Source organism: Passer montanus, unplaced genomic scaffold (assembly GCF_014805655.1).
Source record: "Passer montanus isolate IOZ18808 unplaced genomic scaffold, ASM1480565v1 scaffold31, whole genome shotgun sequence".
NCBI lineage: Eukaryota > Metazoa > Chordata > Aves > Passeriformes > Passeridae > Passer > Passer montanus.
The window spans coordinates 10,445,104-10,465,446 of NW_024367819.1; the positions used below are offsets into that span (position 1 = coordinate 10,445,104).

Below are 20,343 nucleotides of genomic sequence, written 5' to 3' on the forward strand. Positions count from 1 at the left end.
ATATCCTTATAAAATTGTGAGGAAGAATGGTTTGTTCTAAAGCCACAGAGGTTTGGTTTTCTTCTGGATGTTTCAGGTTGTGTTCTGGATGCTGCATGCTCAGTTAAGCAGATCAGATACAGAAAGTAAAAAACAAGATAATTTCCCACTGTAGGTAAAGATACCAGAGGGGAAAGAAAATATTTTACTTCCTGAATTATCTGCAAACCTAGAAGGGGGAAAAAATAGAAGAAAATAAACCAGTGCTTATTCTGATGAGTGTTTCTACTGAACTCTACAGAAACCTAATCAAATCCTAGCAAAGAGTAAAAAATGTTGTCAGCTCATCCTAGATTATAATGGATAAAAAATATAATAATTTTTTAGCTAAATAAGATTTTTTTATGGGTATCTTTCATTTTTTTTAAACTATGTAAAGCTGAGAAGAAAATCAAGCACAGACATTATAGTCAGAAGACAAAAGTGGATAAAAGAGATAATCAGAGAAAGCACTGAAACTATCTAATGAGATTATAGTGGTTTTATTATTTTGCATAGAGAGGTAACAATGAATCAGTTTGTATTATCATATCATCTAGCTAATCCCCAAAAGCAAAGGAAACAGAGAGAAAATCCATAATGACAAATTTGCATGGTGGAAATAGCAAACAGCCAATTGAACTTAGGTCAAGTAGGTAATAAAATGCACACAATTATTTTGGGCACGAAAAATTCAAAGACAGGAAGAGTGTGGCAGGAAAGTTAGTTACTTTAAGGGTCATATTAAGCAATAAAAGTGGTTTCTAGATTTAATTTAACTTACAAATTTTTTTTAAAATATGGAATTATTGCATTGAACCTTTTAAAAGTGGTGAAGGAAAAGTTTCCATTTACTCTGAATTCTAAAAGGATAGAATGTTGCAGATCCCATTAGCATCTTGGGTTGGAAAGCTCTCTTCAACTTGGCAGGTGTAAACTTGTTCTCTGAATATTAATTTCTGTTTTGCCATGAGCCAAATCTAACATTACATCACAGACAGCCTATCTTCAGCTTCATCTGAGAGTAACTGGAGAGTTATATCAAAAGGAGTTCTGTTAAGCATGGTTTGTAGGAACATTGTATAATCAGTTTTAGAAAAAGATTGAATAATTTTGAGTGTTCATTCAAAGGTTAACATTTGTTTCTAACTGGAATTTTCTGTTGTGTTTTTTTCCCTTCTATTCCAAGGTCCAGATACCACCTGAGATAGGCAATGTATTAAATATGCTACTGGATGTGGTTTCTAGTATCAGTTCACTTCTCAATAAAGTCCAACATGTCATGGAGAAGCTTCCAGTGTTCCTCCAAGGAATTCAAAGTCTTGGTGTGCTTGACATCTCTGCATTGCAGCAGGTATGTGTAGGATTTCAATATGCAAAATTAGTTCCCCTTGTGAGGTGATTAGGTAGGGATATGTGCTTAGTAAGGAGGCACACTACTAGAAATTATTTCCTAGAAAGTAGGGAATGCTGAGAAGAGTCCATAAACCCTAGGAAGATTCATTTGATCTCTTTCAAGCAGTCTGGTAATTCCAAGGCTGGTGTTCTGTTGTTTTTTTCATCTTGGGTTTTTTTGGTAATTCAAGAGATTATAGTCTAAGTTACCTCAGTGTTTGTCAGCTGACTAGCATTATCTCTCATCTGTGATTTAGAGACAGCTAGCCAGGCGTTTTCTGCTAAGAGTGTTTTTTTGTTTGTTTCTTTTAAGAGCAGACCATTTTATTTTTACATGAAATAGCTTTGCATTTTAAGGAATATGAGTTCCAGACAGCCTATGCAGTTCTTCTATCTGCTACATGTTTCTGTTTGTGTCACCTGAGGGGTTTGTGTGATAGTTCTGCTTGGCACTAAAATAAGTGGCATGAGGTTGAGTGGGGGTATTTCTTTTGTCTCTGCCTTTAAGGGCAGTTGCTGTATGCACATCTACACAGCTAGCACAGTGGTAGATCTAGTGCTAAATGAATGACCAGAAAGATTTATGTCTCAAAACAGGCTCCAATTCCATAGGAAGTCCGTCATTACCTTTTGGGTTTGTTGTCCTTTGTGGAAATCTGACGATTAAATCTGGTTTAAAATTTCAAACCGCTGAAAGATCCCACAGTGATAGATGGTGCAATCTGGTTTATTGCTAGAGTACAGAGTAAACACTGCCCTAAGTACTATTTTCCTTAGTGATACATTTTTCAAGATCTTCTAATCTGTGTGATAGAGGCATGTTGAAAAATGCTGTTCTGGTGCATCTATCAGTCAGAGCCTCTCTCTTTGGCTGCTGCAATTAATGGTGACTTTCATCAGACACTTGCATTTTTTCTGCTTTCCTTAAACTAGGTCAGTTTGTATCAGACTTTCCTTCCAGCAAATGAAATACTCTTTTTGGACTAAAATCACAAAGTTTCTTATTTGCTAGAAGAACCTCTCAAAAGGTGCTATTAAAAAAAAAAAGCTTGCAAAGGAACAAATGGAACAGCAGAGGGCCATCTGCTCACAGTTTTAAGCTTTGCTCCATGACCACCCCTATTATCCCATAATATGCCATAGATTTAACGTTGTAATTTTTGTTCTTTTTTACTCCTAACTTTTTTTGATCACTTTTTTTCCACACAATCTTTATTTTCTAATGTTTTGCTAAATCCCTTACCTTGTGAAATTGCTGGGGCTTATTAGTCACCTAATAATTTGTGGAAGATTAAAATAATCAGTGCCCATTTATTTTATTAATAAGTAACATTTTTGATTTCAAGGGCTCTTCTGTCCTTCTGTGTCTGCAACTTTTTTTAAATTTTGAAGACTAGTAAAATTGTTTCTTTTATTTTTTAACTTGATTTTTTATACTTTCCAATAAGTTTTAATTATTGATTTTTTTTTGCTTTTTATGGTTGCCAAACTTGTACTATTGAATAAATGCTCCATTGAAGTGCATATATTGCTCATACCCCTCCTTAAATGTTTTCTTCTATTTCCAAAAGAGCCTGTACTTGTAGATTTTTGTTTTCATGATTACCAAGAGCAAAGTAATTCAGTGACATTGAAAGATTATCAGATAAAGAATGTGAATGTTTTTAGGGTAAAATATGTGGACCTTTGTCAGAAAGACATTGAAGGTAATTAAAAAAACCCCAAACTTCTATAATGGAAGAGGTAATGAAGTAATTGTCAACTATGCATACTAATAATGGATTACTGTCTGAAAGAAAAACTGGAAAGGAAGAAATAACTTTAATATATCTGTAAAATGTGGAGTTGAATTGAAAAGGTACATGTATTGTAATAAAAGATGATGTAAAAGCTCATTATTTACCTATCAGCATTAACTGGAATATGGTGCCAGATTCTACTGTTAAAAACACTAAATAGATGGATAACTCCCTGAAGAAGAACACTGCTGATTTCAAGAATGATTTTTGCTTGTGTTTTGCTGTTTGAAATTATTCACTTATATTTTCATACTTAATTTTTTGGATGCTTGTCACTTGTCAATAGATAAGCTGCAGGGGACTTCCTGAGTTGCTAAATGCTGTTAATTGTAGGAGGTGGTCTCACTCTGTAATCCTTCCACTAACTTGAACAAATTCCCTGTTGAACCTATCATTGTAGAACAACCTGTTGGGGTTTTAAACAAATAAATTCTGACTTAGGTTTATTTGTGGCTACTATGTTTATTCTTGTATATAAAAATTTATGTAACATTTTTAACTTCTCTGGCTTGCTCATATATGTGTGGAAGGCCAGTCACAGTCCTTCTCTGCTTTGATAGGTTGAAGTGACTAATTTTAGCATTTGTTTTTTGCTTTAGCTTTTTCTATCAGGCTCTCAGTTGCTTAAGGCAGCCTAGCATGGTTTTGGAATGCTGGTTTAAGGCTAATCCTGAACGTCTGAAAGAAGAAATATGTGCAGTGTTTGAGGGGAATGAGAACTGATGACTTTTGTAGCCTACTTATTCTTGTCTATACCTACTAAAATGACTTCCCTAAACTTGCATTCAACTTTTTCATAAACTGCACACAGTTTGATCTCTTAGATGATTAAGGATGAGTGATATACTGAGGTGACCTCCATTTTATAGCAACATCTCATGATTTCAGTTGAAAAATAAGATTTTGCACTGGTGATCTTTCTATTCAATTTTCTTTGAATTACACATTTGGGTTTTTGCCATATTGCATTCTCATCTTTTTTTCTCCTGCAATGCCTTCTGGTATTAAATGATGGGCAAATTTAGGCAATTTGCTTCTTTTGGGGCTCACAGAAAAAAACAGTAATAACTTCTTTGTAATCCTGTGGCTTTTTTCCCTGTTAACAGGCTCCCTGCAACATTGTCTTAATGCCAATTTTTTCACCACTATTAATCCGCAGTTAGATTAATTGATGATTAATAGTTTCTGGAGCATGAACATGAGTTGGTTGCTAGAGTTCACCTAAACTTGAGTCAGCTTGTAACATTTTGTGGAGAAAGGAATTGCCCTCCCACGTAAATATGTTGTGTTGGTCAGGCATGATAACTTGAGAATGCATTAAATTTTGCTTCTCAAATATTTTTTATCTTTAATGTTCTCCCTTTAATTTTCATTGTATATCTTGCTTAAATAAACATGAGAACCAGATATCCATTATTTCCTGGATCGCTATACTTCTTATTCTTGAGTATAGATGTTTTTTCTACTTTTCAAATAGTGCTATCTAAATTTCATAGGCTTCTGAGAACTGTTTAATCAAATCAGCAAATTTGCTATTATTCTCCTGATTCTGTCAATTTCAGGATGAAAAAGACTTTGTTGTATTTTTGGTTTTTTCCCAAGAATTAGGATTATCTATTTCTCTGAATTTATTTCCTTTGGCCCTTTGGTTTCATCAAATTTTGAATTATCTTGAAGCTCCTTGTAGTTTTCCAGGAAAATTCTATTGTTCTTTCTCTCTCTTTCTCTCTAATGTAATGATTCAGAATGTATTTTAGATTTATGTGCAAGCTGTGGCCCAGTATGACTTTTAAGTCTCTTTTTATGAATAAATGGCAAATACCATGTGAATTTGTTTTTATCCACTATTCTATGTGAATTTCTTTTTATTCATAATATTTTTTTGGCATACAGCTGTTCTGTTAAGTCAGAAGCTCCTATGCTATGAGTTTTTTGTCTCCATTTGAAAATCCAGTTCCAGACAACCTTTTAATCTTCCATACCAGCTTTCCTCTTCCGTGACTTTGCTACAGTGACTTGCTTAACTGATTAGTTTGTAGGAGGCTGGTTGTTTGGATTCATCAGTCTTGATTACAGCCCTACTTTATAGAGTTTAAACTAGATCAAAGATAACTCTTTTTCTTTTTGGTGAGAGCCATACTATATATTCCTCATACTTTATCAAAGCCAAATTTTAAGAAACATATCTTTTTGAGTCAGTGGATATTTAGTTGAAAGATAGTAAGTAGATGCAGCCTGTTAGTGGCAGCTTACCGCATAAATATTCATTATTTCAATTTCAAATTATTTTGATTGGAACTAGAATTAATTAGCACATTTGTGCTCTTTGACTGAAATAGGCCTCATTTATCCCTCTAGTGCAAATAGTCACTAATAAAGATTCATAACCAATTTTATACAGCATTGTGCATAAATAAAGTTTATTTCTCCACCGAAGTCCATGCCAGCAGATTCATTCAAGGGCTGTGGATGATTTTATTATGAAACATGGGTATTACTTATTTACTTTTCTCTGTGCTGAAACTGTACCTTAAAAGTAAGATTTTGTGAGCAGCTAACACTGAGTTTTAAACAACACTTACTAATATTCTTCTAGAATTACCAAAGAAGCACCTGGCACTTCAATAAATGCATTGATCAGGATAAACTGTTTCTAACAGCGCAATTTCCAAATTGTCTGTGATTATGTCTTTATGTAAAGTGCTGTATTACTTTGAAAATTGACTCTTCTGTTTAAAAAAATTCCAGCAATAAAATGCTAATTTTTTCTTGTGCCGAATGTGTGTGTCTGACATATTACAGTGGTTTTTCTACTTGCCAGTTGTGGAGTCTTCGAATGATGTCTGATAGTCTAGTTATGCCTTTCTTGACAAGCATCTGTTACAGTAATGAGTATCAGGCGAGCCAGTGCACTCTTCATTTGTACCACAGCAGCAAGATGCCTTGCAGTTGTGTCCTCTTAGAGCTGTGCACCTGTACAGCCTTCCATGAGATATCACTTACAATCGAAGCCCATTATTTGAAAAGTGGAGCTGCACAGAGGATGAGACTATTGTTGTTCCTTTTCCTTTTTGAATGTGGTGAATGATGGTGCTTAAGCCATAAAAGCAGTCAGATTGCTCTCTCTCCTCATTAGAAGTATGCTAGTCAGGAACAAACAGCAATAATAAATGCTGCTATGACTCAAGATATGCAAAAACTGTAAGCACATCTAACAAGTTAAAAGATCTACTTGAAAAATAGGCTTTTAGGGCATCTGTTTTTTTTTTTTTTTTCACTGTAAATGTTCATAACAAAATGGCTTTGGTAGTTTCTGCTGCCTTTGTGACACAGGAATAATCTACCAGAAGAGCATGCTTCATGAAAACTGGCATTGGAATCAGGGCATCTGTTATCCAGTTGTCTTGATATTTTTAGTCCTTTCCTGCCTAACTGCTACACAGTATTTTTCCAGTTTCAGTTTGGTACATTATGCTTTCATTGAGTATCCTGACAATTAAAACTACATTACCTTTCCCCATAATAGTGGTGATCAGAAGAATAGAAATGAACATAGAAGGCCCTCATCCAAATAAGCTGTTTCAACAGTCTAATTTTGTCAATCTCCTTTGATATCAATATTGACAGAACACCAGGGCTACTCTCTGAGGCTACTTAAAGCAACTTTGATTCATCTGTATTTTTGTTCATTTGTTCTAGTTTTTGCAGGGTGGGCAGTTTAGAAGTTCAGCTGTTGGATCCCTGGAATCTGTAATCAAAGCAGTATGTAAAGAAGAATCTTCATTTCTCAGCAATGCAAACCTGTTCATAGACATGCCCAGAATCATGGGACTTTTGGAGGAAAATATGGCAAAATATGGCATTCCTGAAGACTCAAGTAAGAAAAAACATCTGACAAGTTGCAGTATGAACTCAGACTTAAGAGTAGTTTTTTCCACTTAAATGGAAATGTTTATATGCCCACTGACATCTCAGTTGACACAGTCATCTTGAGCACCAAGTGTTGATCAATAGAAGTTAAGTGTCTATGAGATAATCGTGGGTGGCACAGAAGAGATTCTGTTTTTTCTATCTCTGCAAATAATAAATAAGAATATTCCTGTGTTTGAGACATTTTTATTAACATTTTTAAAGCACTTGGTATTAAAAACATATCTTTGAGATACAAGATTGAGAATTTATTGCTGCTTACCTTTCTTTGGTGAACACAAAGGTGTGGTATTATTGAGCAGTAAAATATACAAACCTGCTGGATAGAATGAGTATTTTAATGGTTTATATTCCTATTCTGTTTGTCAAGTGCTCAGAAAAATCCCTTTGCTCTCATTTCACCTTTGCTCCCTTTCCTCAGTACACATTTGACTTACCCTGATTAATTTTAATATGGTTAATAACCTTGTTAGTGCCTCAGGTGGCCCTGTGCAAGAGAAGAATACAGTGATAGAGTGTCACTAGGGAAGCCTCTGTCATCTATTGGTTTCTACAGGCAGAAATTGCTCCTGGCTGGGCTGGGACCCTTGGGAGGGAGCCAGGGCTCTGCTTTGGCCTTTTCACTGACGTGTGGGATGTAGTGGTAACCAGGCAGCTCTGCTTTTCTTTCCTGTTGGAAGAATGAAGTCAGCTGTATGGATGATTAGACAGATTGTTTGGAACTTAGTCTCTTTAAAAGCTGTTTAGGCCAGAAGCACTGTTTCTTGATCTTTATTTTTTTTCAAGCTGTCAGAATTCTGCTGTGCTGTGAGGCCTTTTTACCATGGGACTCTGCAATATTTAAGGCATCAGTTAGTTCCAACATTTCCATGAGTGAATTAATACTGTTGTCCATGTTTTAAAAATTTGTATATGGAACAATGGAAATGAAAATTAAGAAAAAAACCTGACGCCACAGAAACTTGATTTATGCTGCTTCACAGCGATTAACTTTTATGTATTTTGTGTATACCAAATACTTCCTAATCACTTTCTGAAGATCACAGCAAACCCAGATCAGCAAGTCTTCTGTGTCCTTAGTCTATTGACATTTATGTCTGGCCAACTTCTAGCCTCTTAATTCTCTGCTGTTGTTTAGCAAGGATCATGCTTACTAATGATTATTTTGTTCAAGGAAGTAAAAATTTGGGCAAAGAACTCTTGATTAAAAGAAACATTCTTGATGAAACATTTCTGACACTTTTTTCTTTAACTTTTGTCAGGAGTTTAAATGGTTTTGGCCTAATTTTCCATTATGTAAAAAGATTTGTCTTCCTTGAGGAGTTAATGATATAATTTAATATTTTTTCAGAGCACTAGAAACAGGATATTTTGAAAGCACTTGTAATAAATAATAAAACCTCCAAAACCATGAGTTGGGCATAAAAATCTAGATGCTTCTTATAGATCTTTGCCTTTACATGAGTACAAATGCAATGGGTTATCTTGGAAACTATTCCTTAGGTCCTAGTTCTGAAGGATATACACCCTAATTAATGCATTAGTTGCCCCATGTGATGTACGAATATGTATTTTCTATTAAGGAATAGAAAAGACAATTGATTAGATTTTTCAAATCAAGAAGTTAAGTGTCCTGAAAACTTTTTACCTGTTTTTTTGGTAGGTTCTTTTAAGATTATACAAAAAGAAAACTCTGTGTTTCTGAAGGATTTTGTATATTTCTACTGCTTTCTTATATAGGAATCCAAAGCTGCCAAACAATGAAGGGTGTGGAAGGAATTTTTTTTTTCTGTTTTAAGGTGACTTTTCCCTCTGAATTCACTTGTGTGGGCAACGGTTTTGCATGTGTCCTTCTGCTATAAAATGCACTAATGAAACACTTAGGACAGATAGAATTCATACAGACTGCTTTTCAGAAATGTGAGGAACTCTGTAGATTCTGATTTTTTTCCTATTCAGTGTTTAGAGTTCTGTTTCCTCAACACTGTTAAACAATTTTTATAGGAACCTCTAATGATTGCTTAATGTGGCAGTTGCATGGTGTTGTTATAAAAACTCTGGTAACAGTTTTTGGCATGGTGCTGTGGTAGACTCTAAAATAAGACTCAAGCTTTTATTTGAATAAAAAAATTTCAATCTCACCTGTGTTGTCCATCTTAAATGTGAATCTGTCTTTGTTTTTGCAGCTCCTTTTTGCTTGAAGCTCTATCAAGAGATTTTGCAGGCTCCTAATGGGGCTTTGCTGTGGACTTTCCTGAAACCTTTATTACATGGGAAGATACTGTACAATTCAAACATCAGCATGATTGACCTGGTGATGGAGAAGGTGAGTATCAAAAAATGTCACTATTTCTGTGTATTGATTTTGTCTTTGCAATTTGTTTTAAACATCCACTTCTTTCAGAGTAGGCAGAAGCAACTGGATAATTGCCTTTCAGAAAAATAGATCCAGCCTGCCCCCTGAGCCCTCACCTGTTTCCCACTTTAAACTTAATGCTTCTCTTAACTTTTATCCTACTTGTTACAGTGGTTCAAACTCAGTGTGAAAAGCAGAATTTTGCTCAAAATCCTTTAAAGCATGTATAGAGAGATTAAAAAGAACACGTTCGCAGAAGTGTCATGTGAATCATGCTGAATTGAGGTATAGGGTGCACATATTCTAGGAAAACTTTTGCCTTTTACATTTTCTTGTCATGGGAACTGTAATGGGGCTGCATAAAGACCTGTGGGAAGGGATGGCCCCAGGGAAAAAAAGCCTGTTCTTATAGAGTCACTGAACTGAATTGAAAAGAAAAAAAATTATGTAATCTGTAGTTCATCCTTACTGATTCTTTCTAACACCAGTAGTTGAGTGACCAGTAATAACTGAGGTGCTGTATGTGTGGATGCTGATGATGGTATTCAAAAGTTTTGCTATCTCTGCAGTTCTGCTATGGTTGGTGCTCTGTCTTGAGTGGGATTATTGACAATGACATGTTTCTGCATGCCTAGCTTAGAGGCACTTCTGCAAGAGAAGGGTTTATGACTTGTTTTACATTTCTCTGCAAATTTTGCATTGATCTTCTAAATATATTACTTTTAACCTGCAATATTAGTTATTTCAAGAGTGGAAATCTGGAAAAAAGTAATTGCTGCTTGTAAGTGGCACACAAAAAGACCACAATAACTTTAAATGTGATGGTAACTATATTCTCTGTAAATTGAAAACTTTGTGGTATTATGATTTCTGTTCTAAAAATATAGTAAAAATCTAAGCCAAAACTCCCTCTGTAGATAGCAGATATTATATAACTTTATAGTTTCTGTTCTGAATTGGAAAAAAGGATTGAGTGATCTCATGTTTTGCTGTAAAATAACTTAATTTGGGGAACATTATTTATTGCTCTGGAGTACAGTATAATTAACTCAAAATTTCTAGTCAGTTAAAAATAAAGTTGTTCTTCATGTTTCTAGATGGAAATTCTATAAAGAAAGAGCTGTAAAAATGACAAATATTTAATATATTTTTGAACTTATAGTCTATGTTGCGATGACATTTAGAATATAATACTTAAAACATTTCCACATTATTTTGCCAATTAATACACCAAACCTCAATTCTAAAAAATATCTGTAGGAAAGATGAATATCTTCACATAAAGTATATTCCCCACAGATCTTTTAGTGAAATCTGGACTCAGTAACACAGTTCAGAAAGAAGCTAACTTGTGGGTCAGTGTTTTGGGTTTGTTGGTTGATTGGTTGTTTCTTTGGTGGTGGGATTTAGTGCTCTGAAATGATACAAAGATTGCGGTAGAAACTCTCAGTCTACTTATATATTCTCAGGCTTATATATTATTTACTTATATATTCTAATATATATGTATATGATATACTTATATATTCTCTACTTATATATTCACAGTTCCATCAGCTTATTCAGAAATCTCTGTAAATACACTCTTGCCCGTATTCCCAGTCCCGTAAATGTAACAAGCAGTTATGAATGGGTATCTGTTTATGTGTAAATATGAAAGTAGTAGGAAATTTTCTTTTTTCTATTACAGAAATCTCTCAGCTCTTGCTTGAACACAAAGTTTAAAAGCAAACTACTGTCCCCAGTGTCTCAAATGTTGCTACTAAACTCCAACCTTACAAGCCTCATGTCCTACTGAAATTGGAGAAGTTCTAGTTTCCTTTAGATTGTGTAGTCACATGCCATCTATTTACTAGAAGAAAAAAGTAACAGATTACAGCTTTGATGATGTTTGTATGCTCTGACATATTCTCTAAGTTTTCCGCATGGGCTATTAAATTTGAGGGCATGTAATTGACCATTCTTTGATAAAATGTGAGGTTACTGGGTTTGAGTTTCAGAGAAGGCAGCAATTCTATTGTGTGGAGTGTGGTGGTGAGAGTCACAGAAAGAGGCTGTGGTGATGACGGAGGGTAAAACACTTCAGTGCCAACTGGCATCCAGGAGTTCAAAGGCCTCGTGTGATGTCTTTGATCTTTGCTTTCACAACTAAGTTTTTTATTGTATTTATTGTGCAGGTATTTATTGTGCCTGTGGTGAGTTCTGCATCAACCACTTCTTCTTCCTCGCTTGCTTGTTCTTCCACTTCAGACTGTGGCACCTTCTATTTTAACACTCTATGTTTTTATCTCCCAGCTGTAGTTATTTCCATTCTCTATTTACTACTACTCTTTATTGTAATTTATTATTAGTATAAAAAAACTTAGATTTCAGAATTATTAGTCTGCATTAGTAGCATCTTTATAAATAATTTTGTATTTGTTATTTTCCACTTCCCTCATAATAAGGGAATTTTAATCAGGAGGTTACACTACAGTGCGTAGTTTAGCTATTTAATCCTTGAGTAAGTTTGAAATTCTTGGCTTGATATTATCTTTTCCTGGGAACTACTTATCATTCACTTCATTAAGTTATAGGACTTTATTTTTTACTGGTGCTTCGATAAGAGACAGATTCTCCAAAGTGTTCTGCGTGGGGAAGGTTTCTGACACAAGAACTTCCCAAATGCCTACGGTCATGAATGAATGAATGATAAAGCAAAACTACTTTTAAACAAATTCCTTTTTTTAAATTTATTTTTTAAATTATTATTATTATTCCTTTGTGCTGTTCAGAATCAAGTCAGGAAGCACTAAGCTCTACTGAGCACAGATCTTACAAGCTGCTTGGTATAATAGTTTCTAGTGGTGTCTGAAAGTTTGATCTCCTGTCAGAACCCAGGACTTTTCTCTGACTGCCCTTGATGGCTCGAGACCCTGGCAGAAGACTCAGAGACCTTGGCACGGAGTCAAAGACACCTAGGCCTTTGATTTTAATCCATGGCGAAAATTACCAACTTTGTGTGAAGATTTACAAGCCACGAGAGTTTAAGTAGAATAATAGCTAGTTTGTCACTAACAGGGTGAAAAGGTAGAATTTTGGGGTTTTTAGAACGGGGGTTCAGGAGGCAAGATGGAGGAATTTGAGCATGCAATGTCCTTCTTCCTTCTCCTTCTTAGCCTCCATCTTCTCTCTAATGGTGGCACTTTTAGATTGGTTTAGAGACAGACTGTCTAACATAGCTGATAGGTATTGGAAAATTATTGTAAATAAAGTACACGTAGTTCTTAGTATAAAATGTTGACACCACCCCACCCAAGGGCGGTCAGTGTGCCATGAACTGACCTGCCAGATAGACCTCAGTGGGTCAGGAAGAGAATGTATTAGATAAGAGAAAATAAACAACCTTGAAAACCAGAGCCAAGGAATCCCGACTCCTCCTTCGACCGCTGGGCTGCGAAAAGGAGACTTTCTAACAACACCTCAGGGTCATCTCGACTTCAGAAACTCCGAGAATCCCCCTTTGTTCTGGTGTGAACTGTAGTTGCTCTGTTCTGGGGAAAGCAATCTCCCAGACTACCTGTTTGCCACCCTTGCAGCCTTCCTGGTCTCCTTGATCCTGTCACCATCGTGCCTGGTCTGGGGGTTTCTATCCATGAGGTTTCTGTGTTACTTCTGGTCAGAAGAACTTATTTAGTCTACTTGACAGCAGGATTTAGTTTAACATTTAGAATCGCTTTGTCTTTAATTCTTATGAATGATCATTCTTTAAAGTGGACTAGCGATTCTCATAGAAGTTAAATGCATAATGTTTTTCAGGGAAACAAAATTACATGCAAGGTCTCCTTAGGGTGCTCTGTGTTACAAAGAGGAAGAAAGAGCCACCAGAAATTTTCTTCTCATGTTGTGCTGAAAGTGAGATTTTGAAAAAGGCACTTAAGATACTATGGTAGAAATGGTATACTTTCAACAGGAATTATTCCAAAATGCTTGGTACTAAATTGGAGTTTACAACTCACTGCAGACACTCTTTGCTGGAAAATGTCACAATTTTTATCATAACAACTATGCTGGCTTGTTCTTAAATGCACTTCTGTGACTGATAACACCAATTTAAACAAAAGATACTGCAATATTTTCTAGTCTTGAGTATACTTATGATCTGTTTAAAACAGGCTGGGAAAAAATTGCTGGTTGTTTACTAAGAGAGAAATTGTAACCTGTGTTTGACTGGGAGAGAAAATGGTTTGCTTTACTCAAGTTTTTCCCTGTGAGAGTATTTTGAAAGAGGCTGATTGATCAGTTATATTTATTGTCCAAACTGTGCTTCCAAATTTCAGTTTTATTACGTACTCAGTCAAACTAGTTTGAATAAGAGACCCACAACTGAGAGCCTTTCTTTTGAATATGTCCCAACTATATTTATTTTTCTGTCTTTCTCAAGCACACCCATGATTCTCTCTATGAAAGAGACACTGTAAAATAAAGAGATCTTTATTGATACTTTAGATGGGAAATATACAGAGCACAGGAAAACTTTGATTTGCTTGGTATAGAAAAAAATATGTTTAATTTCTTAGGTAAAAAAAAGAAAACTGATATACTTACTGTCGACTATCAAAACAGAATGCAAAGGAGTTGCACAAGATCAAAAGCATGGCAGTTTTTTCTGTTTCTTAAAATCTACTGTGCACAAATTTCACTTAAATTGTTTCCATGTATTTTTTTCCCAGGCTAATTTCACTTTTGGTTTTGTGGAAAACTTGAAGAGTTATTCTGAGACATGGCTTAGGATGTCTGAGGTTTTCAAAACCAGTGGAAATGTCCTCACAGTCTCACGACTGCAGGTTGGTGAACTGTGAGATCTTTCAATTTTCCAACTTTTTGCTGTTTGATCTAGACAGTATTTCTTCTATACATGCAAAACCACCCATATATCTGACTTCAGATTTAAAACAAGCTGAAAAAGAGGCAGATTAGCTTAATGTTATGAACCTAAAGACTGATGCTGAGAAACTTCTGACATGAAAATACCTAAAAGAAATGTTGCCTCACTATCTCCAGTATCGTTCCAGTATCACTGAACAGCAGGGAAAATAAAATGGTGTTGGTACTTGTTTGTCCATTGCTTGTGTTTGCCAGAAAGATGTGAAACTGATGAAAAAAAACTGATGAGTGAAATATGGACTATAAAAGAAAAGCATTCTTCTTACTGGAGTTTGTCCATTATACATATTTGTGCCTTCTTCTGTCACCTTTCCTAAATCTCTTCCCTGCACCCCTGCCATTTATTTGCAATGTGTGGTGTTAACCTGTTAAGAGGGAAAGACATGGAGAAGCTAAATGACTTCTGCAGTCATGCAGGAAATCTTGGTAATGGAATTGAACATCAATACATATGTATATTTTGTATTTTCGTAGAGAAGATAAACCTGATGTAACATCTATCACTTTTCATTTCAGGAAGCACTACAAAATAATTTTGTACAACATTTCATAGAAAGTAATTTGGATATCAACATGGAAAAACTTCTTAAAAAAATGCAAGCATACGGTGCGTATATGAAAGTACATGTAATGGTTAGTCATGTTAGACTTCAACTGAGAACTACATTTAGTTGAAATTTAGTATTTTACTTACCTCAGTGATACTTAAGTAAAGTAATAAGAGACTTTACCCTCTTGAGTTAGTCTCAAATGTAATTGTCTGTTTTCTTTTGAGTGACTGGATAATTTGAATTTCAAATACTGAAACAATATTGGTAACAAGTCAGAAGTGAAAAAGTGTCATGGGAGAGTCTCAAACATATCATCCATACTTAAAAGGAGTGAAGTGAGATATAAACCTTGTAGCCACATTTCCATTCGGCAGAAGTATAGTTTTGTAGTAAATTTTGAAGGAAATAAATAGAAAATGAGATTGGATGCAGTGTTTGATCAAAACCTCTCTGTATTTATGTTTTCCATTTATTCAGAATCAGTTCTGTGGGGTGTCCTTGAGCCTCAGAAAAGCCTGAGACAGGGTTACAACCAGGGAGCTACACTGTCAATAGGAAGAAACTTAGGTCAGTCCCAGCCCTGGGATAGCCCAGTGGGGCCATGGGGATGATGCTGAGGGCAGAACAGCACCCCATGGGAAGCACTGTGGGCCCAGGTCCGCAACCAGGTGTGAAACAGTGGGAGCTGCAGCCTGGAGCAGGACCAGGCCCAGTGCCAGCAGCTCTGGTGGGAAAGGAGTGACCCTGATTCATTGGTCTGCCTGGCAGCCTCCCCCTGGGCAAGTCCCTCTCTGCATTGGTAGTGACCCCTGGCAGTCAAACAGAGAGCCTCCAGGGTTAGAGAGATAGCCCAGGGGGGATGGTTCTTAATGGAGGAGCAAGGGAATTATTATTTTGACTAATTTGGGATATTCAAGAATTTAAGTAGGAGAATAAAAAGGATTATGCTGTAAATTTATGTTCCTTAATGATTTTACAAGAATTTGATAACTGAAAAAAAAATTCAGTGTGTTCAGCTTTTAGTAAGGTAGGTGTACGATCATTAAAATGCTCGCCAGCATGTGCCAGAAGGAAAACTCTGTACTGAAGCAGATTCCAATGTCATGTAAGAAAAGCTCATGATTTTGAGGAGACAAAAATGGGATAAAATTCAATAACAGATAGTGTCACATCATGGACAAAGGGTGCAGAGTAGTTCCCAGAGGAGGATTGTGGTAGAAAGGACAGATCTGTATGGTTTCAGGTCAGTGCTTGTTAGGCTAATTATGAGCCAAACAGAAGTCTGTTCAAGTTGCTTTCTGCAGGAGGGCAGTGATGGGCTCTCAGGTGCCCCCACAGAGGAACTTTGTGACCCTCATTGATTTTAAAAAATTGACTTTACATAAATGTAAGTCATTAAGTCTGCTTTGCAGACAAAGAATTAAGATTACAGCTAAAATAAATAAATGTACCTGAAATACAATTTTATTGGTTCTCAGAATCTGGCTCTAGGCAGGAGATGGACAAAATCCACAGCGGCTCCTGAGAGCTTGTAAATGAAGTGTGCTCTCAGTCTTGTACTACTGCCCTGAGCTGGTGCAGTCACAGTTGGTGTGAGCTGGTGTGGCTTTTCTTTAGCAGACGGGTTGTGAGATTGAGTTGAAATCGGCCTTAGTTTGAAGGCTTTCTTTGAAGACTAGGACTTCCTGTGCATGCTTTCAGTAAGGAAAATGGCAAATGGCATCTGGAATTCAAACTGGAACGAATCTGGACTTGGTGTCATCCCTAAGCAAGGGACTCAGATTTGAAACTGCTTTCTCTGCAGATGATTTTCTTGACCAGGAAACTGTTGACTAGTTTGAGATGGGCTCAGCTCACCCCTCAAGGTGAAGATGGATCATAATACAGCTAAAAACCAAGCCCACAAAATCACAATGCTGGAAAGATAGGATGGAGAAAAGAGCAAGTCTCTTAAGCTTCAGGGTGTGCTGGGAACAGAGCTATCTCAATCTATTAGTTGAGTAATAGCTGGATTTCGTTTGTGTGGACCTAACACTGAGAGCAACATGATGGGTTATGGACAAACAATATTCCATTAAATAGATATCATGACATCTGGAATTATCAGATCCATCTTCACTGATGCAGACAACATCAAAGAAATCTGTACCTGTGTTTCTCAAGCTATAGCTTTTTAACAGAACCTAGGACATTTAATAATATGTAATAAACGATTAATAGTTTGGATGGTCAAGACAAAATATGGCTTGAGTGGCTTGTGAAACTAGGATTTCTTTATTTTAAGGGAATACAGTTGGTAAAATTCGCATCATATAAAAACTGGAAATCAAAAGGGTCTATAGATCACAAGAGCATTTATGCCTCTGTGAAACTGATCTCTCCAAAGCACCAGAGCACTCCTCTGCATTTATTATGCTTCTTTGTATAGATTCAGTTGGTTGTTTTACTTCTTGAAAAATGATATGCACTCTTATTTTTGTCTTAGCTTGTGTACTTTTTGTTTATTTTATTGGACCATAATCATGTGTAACTTAACTATAAACCTGTTCTTATGTTTGTTTTTTTAAAATTTCATTTTATATTTCATCTTATATTGCATCAGCTGTTCAGTCCTATAATTACCTTGCTTGTATCCAATTAAAGCCTTGAATATATCCATGTTAATGGTTTTACTACTCACAATCTTTTTCATTTTCATCCAAAGCTCCAGCTTTCTAAAATCTCCTGATCTCTGTGATTGTCTTCTAACCAAAGCAAATATCTTCTTTTATCACATCTGCACTCTCATACAGATTACTTTTAATTATCCTCAAATACAAGGTGCTTGTCTTTGTATTTTTCTTTATTTCTCTACAATAATATAAAAAATGTTAACAGACTTAGTGATGGTTTCTTCTGTGCTACTCCTGCTGTAAAGTGTCATAGACAAAGTGAATAGATGTAGAACTCTTCCAATGTCTCTATAAAATCATCATGTCTCAATACCTGACAAAGTTATCAATTTCTAAAACTGTTTAGCAGGATTACTGTGTCATATTTACTCAGGTGTGGCAAGGTAAATATTTAGGCTGAGGGCTAAAAAGCTTGTGGTTTTGTTTTTAATCCCTTTACTTTCTAAGTTGCTGTGTGTGTAGGCAAAGCAATTGTTTTCCTCTATGCTTGCTTTGCAGCCCAGCAACTTGGAATAATTTCCTACTGATCTTGTGTAAACCCTGACCCACTAGAACTTGTGAGCTCCTTGCTGGGCACAATCCTTACAAACCTTCAGGAGGCACTGGGTGGCATTTGTGCTGCAAGCTCCTCTTTTAAATTCTTGCTTGCTGGGTCTCTCTTTTGTCCTTCTTCTGTGATTTCTTCCAGATATGAATTTTCTTTTTTCACTATCAAGGGCTCTCCTTACAGAGGGCTATATGTGACCATGTGTATAACAGCCAGGACAATAAAAAAAAATACCAAAACAAGCAGCTTTCCTTTGTGCAACCCTTCTGCTGCCCTCATTGTAATGATATAGTGTTGTGTGTATTTATAAGGCAGGAAACAAATAGCTGTAGTGCCATCACTGAAAACTGTGCCACCAACCCAAATCTTCCGATACCTAGAAACTTTCTTCTAATTTCTGACCTAAATTTATTTATTCCTGATTTATTCTAATTTATTCTTCCAGCAACTTTTTATTTTTACTTAAACACCACTTCTACCAATGGTTTTACATAAACCATTTGTATTTCCTCCCAGTTACTTAATGATAGGTTAAACAAGTTGAGTGGAAGATGAGGGCTGACATTATTTTTAATGAAATATGAAGATAATAGTGAACATTGATTTACCAAACTTTTTATTCATAATTGCTACATTTATAAATAGGAAAAAGCAAGGTAATCAACTCTATAGGTCTTGATTTTAAAACGTTCATGTAGATTGCATTTTATATATATATGTTGTTTCTATGATGGAGTATAGAAGTTCATGCACATTAAGACAATATTTTTTTCCAGAAATATTTAGGTATACCACACTCCAAGCCAACAGCAATATAAATGTTACTTCTTATGCTAAAATATTCAACAATTTAACTCATGAGAGAAGCTTTTCTTAGCTAAGTATTGATTTCAAATTAAGGTCTATCTATCAGTCAATGACGGAATGCTTTCAATAAGAGGGGACCTTAAGGATGATACAATTCTAATCCTTCTGCCACGGGGTCACCTTATGCTAGACCAGGTTGCTCAGAGCCCCATCCAGCCTTGCCTTGAACACTTCCAAGGCTTGGGGCATTCACAGCTTCTCTGGGCAACCTGTTCCAATCTAAACCTACTCTCTTACAGTTTAAAGCCATTTCCTCTTGTCCCACCGGTAGATGCCCTTGCAAAAAGTCTGTTCCCAGCCTTTTTGTAGGCCCCCTTCAGGCCACAATAAAATCTGGAAGGTGCTATAAAGTCTGTCTGGAACTTTCTTTCCTCCACGTTGAGTAACAAACCCTCTCAGCCTGTCTTCGTACAGAATAATGCATATAGGGCTATGTATAATTACATACACATATACAAAAACGTATACGAATATATACATCCAGGCTTAATGTTAGGAATATTCTCTTCTCTCTAATGTTGTGAAAAAAAGGGGCAGCATGGGTGTTTCCTTTATTGTCCTCTTCAAGGATAGCCATAAATAATACATTTATTATCTTTATTATCTTCTTCTGTTATAGTTTCTCTCAACCTATGAATTCACCCTGTCATTGTTTGCCTATCTTTTGAATTCTAGACTGTCAGTTCCTCTGCTTTTTCTCCTTGTGCACTTTACCCTTCTCACTGTTAATCATGCTTCTTCTTCAGACTGCTTCATACATTTCCCACTTATCTGCCTTCCTATTGTAATGTTTCCTGTGCTGATGCTGAGTAATGTCTACGATCCAGGATTTGTCAGTCACCACTCTTATCACAGGAGGTCACCTCCTCTCCTTTTTTAAAGATTGTATCTTCAAGTGAGTGTTGAAAAATTTCAGATGGGAAATTGTGTGGAATGTTTTATAGCATTGTTTAGTACCTGAGAAATTCAGGTGTTTTTATTAAATCTAGATAGCATGTTTCTAGCTCATGCTGTCCTTCTGATTATTCTCTCAAACATAAGCATATAGCATTTTCCCTACATTCTCTACCAATGGATGAAGATCTGAATTCCTCCAAAGGTTGAGTTTTTTAAGAAACCAGGTTTTGATTGAAGTATGTGTTCCTCCTGGATCCATAGATAAAGTAGAAATGAAGAGATTATTAGACTTTTTCAGATTCTTTTAAATGTAGGACTCCTGTCAAAATGCTTATGCTCTATTTAACACGGTTCTTGAAATATTCACAGTATCAAGGAGAAAAGA

At 35.9% G+C, this 20,343-nt stretch overlaps 1 protein-coding gene across 1 annotated transcript in view; it reads left to right on the forward strand.

Annotated features, from left to right (window-relative positions):
• The window catches only part of ABCA13 (ATP binding cassette subfamily A member 13), a 169,587-nt gene that overhangs the window by 39,535 nt on the left and 109,709 nt on the right, over positions 1-20,343 (forward strand). Inside the window, 5 exon segments of the mRNA XM_039714776.1 lie at positions 1,208-1,372; positions 6,912-7,089; positions 9,329-9,468; positions 14,211-14,324; positions 14,941-15,031. Of these exon segments, the coding sequence (XP_039570710.1) occupies positions 1,208-1,372; positions 6,912-7,089; positions 9,329-9,468; positions 14,211-14,324; positions 14,941-15,031 (688 nt within the window).